At 42.0% G+C, this 4,095-nt stretch overlaps 1 protein-coding gene across 4 annotated transcripts in view; it reads left to right on the top strand.

Annotated features, from left to right (window-relative positions):
- The first annotated feature begins 10 nt into the window (after nt 1-10).
- The window catches only part of ZBTB8OS (zinc finger and BTB domain containing 8 opposite strand), a 6,913-nt gene continuing 2,828 nt past the window's right edge, over nt 11-4,095 (top strand). Inside the window, exons 1-5 of one of the 4 annotated variants that reach the window (XM_035903999.1) lie at nt 11-185; nt 328-446; nt 1,575-1,766; nt 3,210-3,234; nt 3,807-3,928. In XM_035903999.1, the coding sequence (XP_035759892.1) occupies nt 3,856-3,928 (73 nt within the window). In that variant the 5' untranslated portion in view covers nt 11-185; nt 328-446; nt 1,575-1,766; nt 3,210-3,234; nt 3,807-3,855. The other 3 variants (XM_035904001.1, XM_035904002.1, XM_009648521.2) reach the window with 3 other exon arrangements.

Raw genomic sequence — 4,095 nt, forward strand, 5'->3', positions numbered from 1 at the left:
TTTTTTTTTCGGAGGGGAAGGGGAGGGCGTCGCGCGCCTCTCGCTCAGCTCTTAAAGTGGCAGCGCCCCGTGGCAGGGGCGGCTCTTGGGCGAGGCACCGGTTTGGGAGCGGGAAGGCCCCTGGCTGCCGCCACTGCTGTCGTTTCCTTCGGTCACCGCAGCCGTGGGCAGACCGGACCGGACTGGTGCGTGTGTGGGGCCGAGGCCCGGCCCTCACAGCCCTCCCTCCTCACAGGGCTGCCCAGAAACCTTCGGAGTATCCTCAACTTGCTCTTCGGTTATTAATTGTATATAATCACTAATAACTTCCCTTTTTCCCTAATTCAGTGCGGCGGTGAGCTTTACAGACAGCCCTCCTTAGCGTGTAGCTGGTTCTGGTGGGCCTGCTGCGCGTAACCCGGCGTGACGAGTCGTGGATCTGACTGCCCGTGGTCAAGGCTTGACAGGTTTAAAATCAAAATGTGATTTCATCTGGGTTTATTCCCCAAGAGGAGCACTGGCTTCTCAATTCCAGACTTCTCTGTGCAAAATACCTAGACCCTTACTTGAAAATAGAAACTGGAAATCCTGTGTAGTCTTGTTTCTGAGCTTTGGAATAAGAACCACTCCTGTTTAAAAGTAGTCTTGGATGTTATATGCTATCTATAAATATACAACTTGCGTTATTTGGGGAAGTCTTGGGCTCAGCTGGGGATAAATCTTACCATGCGCAAAAAAAAATTAAGAACTAGTGAGAATGCTTATTGTATCTGGAAATCTGGGGAGGTCTCGTCTGAGGAAAATTAATTAGCTTGAAGTTAATCAGGTTCTCCAATTTGTGTCTGTTAGATCTACAAATGAAACAGCAACTACTAAGATCTGGTCTGAGAATAAGACTTTTAAATGGGGATTTGATACAGTTCATTGTTTGGTTTTTTTTAATTAAACCCCCACATTCTGCAAGAAAAGGAACACAGGAAAACCCCTGCACTTGTGTGACAGTCGTATCTACCATGCATGTGCTTCTAGGTTTGAAGGCTTAAATACAGTCCCTGTCCTAAGAGAAAACTAGATTATTTTTTTTTCCTAAAAAAAAAAGTCCCTTGTAAGGTCACATCTAGGGATTTGGCAGCAACACCTATTTCAGCTTGCTGTGTAAGGTACCAGTGGGCTGAGTACCCTCAGCTGTAAAATTCAGTAGAAGTTACCTGAAGCAATGAAACTTTAATTCACTTTACAGCTGTTTTCATTATTACTGTATTTTATTATCTGAGGATTAATAGAACGCTTGGTGTTGCACACAACAAGGAGGAAGAAACATGTTCATCCCAGAAAGGCCAAAGTCCGTACTTTCTGTAAGGACTGTAATCCCTTTGGCTTCACTGGCTGAACATAACTCGTGTCATTTAATGAGGCAAGTGGCATAGGGTTGAACTCTGAATGTCCCCCGTCTCCCAGTGACAGTTTTGACAGCAAACAACTTAAATTACACGCGTTTGGTATCCTCTTTCGAATGTCTGAGCCTGTGTACAAGTGTTGCGAAACTACTATCAAGTGAAAAATCGACCTGAGAGACAATTCTCCCTTTTTTCTAGCGCAGCATCACAGGGGAAGCCTGGCAGGGGTGAATCACTCGCGGAGGTGGCCATTTTTCCTACCACCAGGAAGTGAGTGAGTGTTGCTCAAGCCCAGCAGCTATGGCAGGGGAGGAGAGGGGGACTACAACCTGACGGAGGAGCAGAAGGCTATCAAAGCCAAATACCCGCCGCTCAACAAGAAATACGAATGTGAGTCTCTCTAATGCCGTCCTGATGCGGCGTACGAGCGACAAGAGCTGTCGGGAGGGGGAGGGAGGGGAAGGGAGAGAGCAGGATGTGCTTTTTAGGCACACGCAGGGTTTCTTAATACGCTGGTATCGTATGCACTTAGGCTGTGCGGTGTGTCTGTAGTTGAATTAATAGAGATGAGATACCTACAGTTTTCTTTTTCACAGACAAATGCCTTTGTTGTTATGGGTGCTAAGGAAATCATGATAGGAATAAATTAATTAAGTTTCACCTTGAAAACTTTCCCCTTCCAAGCTATTTCTTGGCAAGGCAGTACATTTTTCTACCTTCCTCAAAAATTGACATTCAAGAGTGTGTTGGTCTTCTGTGTGGTGTTTCTTCTCCTACATGCACTACTAAAAGATCATTATCTCTCCCTTTCCCCACCCCTGGAATGTTTTCTAAGAACACATCAAGCAAGTGGCTGGCAGCCCAAGGGCTAGCTTAAGGCGCTCACAGGAGACCATTCAGTGTCTGACTGTTTTCTATTTCAGCGGTGTCTGTCTGGAGGGACAGTGTCTATTACTCTGTTAGAATATATATTTTTAGGATGCGTTCAGATCCTTATTTGATAGCAGTGCAGAAATATGGTGACATACAAAAATAGTTATGCTGTTTCCATAACTGGAAGAGGTTTTATTCTTCTTTTGCATCCACTGGAATTTGTTTGCTTTAGAGACCGTTGTTGAGAATCCATTAATAGAGCATGAACGATCTAAACAGCATCAGAACAGTCTTTCAGTTAGAGTGATCACGGTGTGGCATTTATTTTACATCCCAAGTTAGCTCTGTTTCTGCCAACCTGGTATAATTTTGCATTTCTCTCGTTGCTCTAAATTAATATAAATGATGTTCGCGTAAAACTTGATACATGCTTGGGATGTGAATCCTACCTTATTAGTGAAGATTACCTTCTATTTTGTATTACATACTTTTTTAAAGTTCTCCTTTTTGCATAATGGGTGTTTTTTGGGTGTGAACAGGTATATTTGTTCACTGAGCTGGCAATATTTGCAAATGTCATCCTCTGCATGAATAATTTTCAGTCCTGCAGACTTCAGCAAAAACTCTTTACTCCTGGTTAAAGTTTCTTTTTATTGCAGTCAACTTGTAGAAGCCTGTTGTGTACAACAGCCATACCTTGCACACAGCGCTGTACACGTAGGGCGCTGACATAATTACATTAAACACTGTTTTTCTGCTTGGCAGAAGTAATCCAGGAGTCCACCTGTGCGAACTTTTTCTAATGTACTAGAAAATAGATTATCACTGTTTCACATCTGAAAACGAATGCAAAAAGTTCTTGTCATAACAGCAATATCTGATTTCCTTTTTTTTTTTTTAATCTTCATTTTTAAAATATGTTTGGTGATGTCATGCCTTTTCTTTTTCCTTCCCCCTCAGATTTGGATCACACAGCAGATGTGCAGTAAGTATGAGCAGCTGGAATTTCTCAATATGACAAATTGATTATTTCTTACACTGCTGTAAATCTGGAATACCTGTTGAAGACTGTTTGCAGATGTTCACCTTAGGGAAGGTCACACACTGGGTTCTTTGATGGTCAATGTTGTTTCTGCTCTTGGGAGAGCATAGAATCACCTTTGGTTTCTTTTCTACTGTAATATTCCTATGGTGCTTCTGATTAAGCCTCTGTTATTTGGAAATGTCTTTTGAAATCTCCACTTAAACTCTTCCTTTTAAACCAAATTTCTTCTGAGTAGTTCACTTTTATAAACATCAGTTAGCCATATTAGGAAAGAACTTTCTTGTCATCTGGTAAAATGTGTATTTTCCATGTTCTCCCAAGAAACTCTTCTCACAAACCACAAGAAGGGAAATCTCTTGTAATCTGCCCAAATGCATAGGTGTAGAAAAGCAAACATTTTTGTTCATTCACTTCCTCTGCATTAATTCTTGTGTTCTGATTTCTCACCTGCATATTACTTTAGGATTTTTTTTTTTTTGTATGGTCTGTTAAATTATCCCATGCCTTTTTAGGCTACATGCCTGGGGGGACACTTTGGAAGAAGCATTTGAGCAGTGCGTTATGGCCATGTTTGGCTACATGACTGATACAGAGACCGTGGAACCTGTGGATACAGTAGAGGTAGAGGCAGAAGGTAAGGCTGCATTGACTTTTTGTATTGGAACCCTCTGGGAGAAGAGTACCAAAATTTTTACTCTTTAGATGTAGTTTTGGTGCAGTTAATTGAAATCTAATTAAGCAGCACTAATCTGAATCTTGTAATAATGCAGAAGCTGTACATCTGACATATGCTTAAAAAGG

This window comes from Egretta garzetta, unplaced genomic scaffold (genome assembly GCF_000687185.1).
Source record: "Egretta garzetta isolate BGI_Z169 unplaced genomic scaffold, ASM68718v1 scaffold101, whole genome shotgun sequence".
In the NCBI taxonomy this organism is placed as follows: Eukaryota; Metazoa; Chordata; class Aves; order Pelecaniformes; family Ardeidae; genus Egretta; species Egretta garzetta.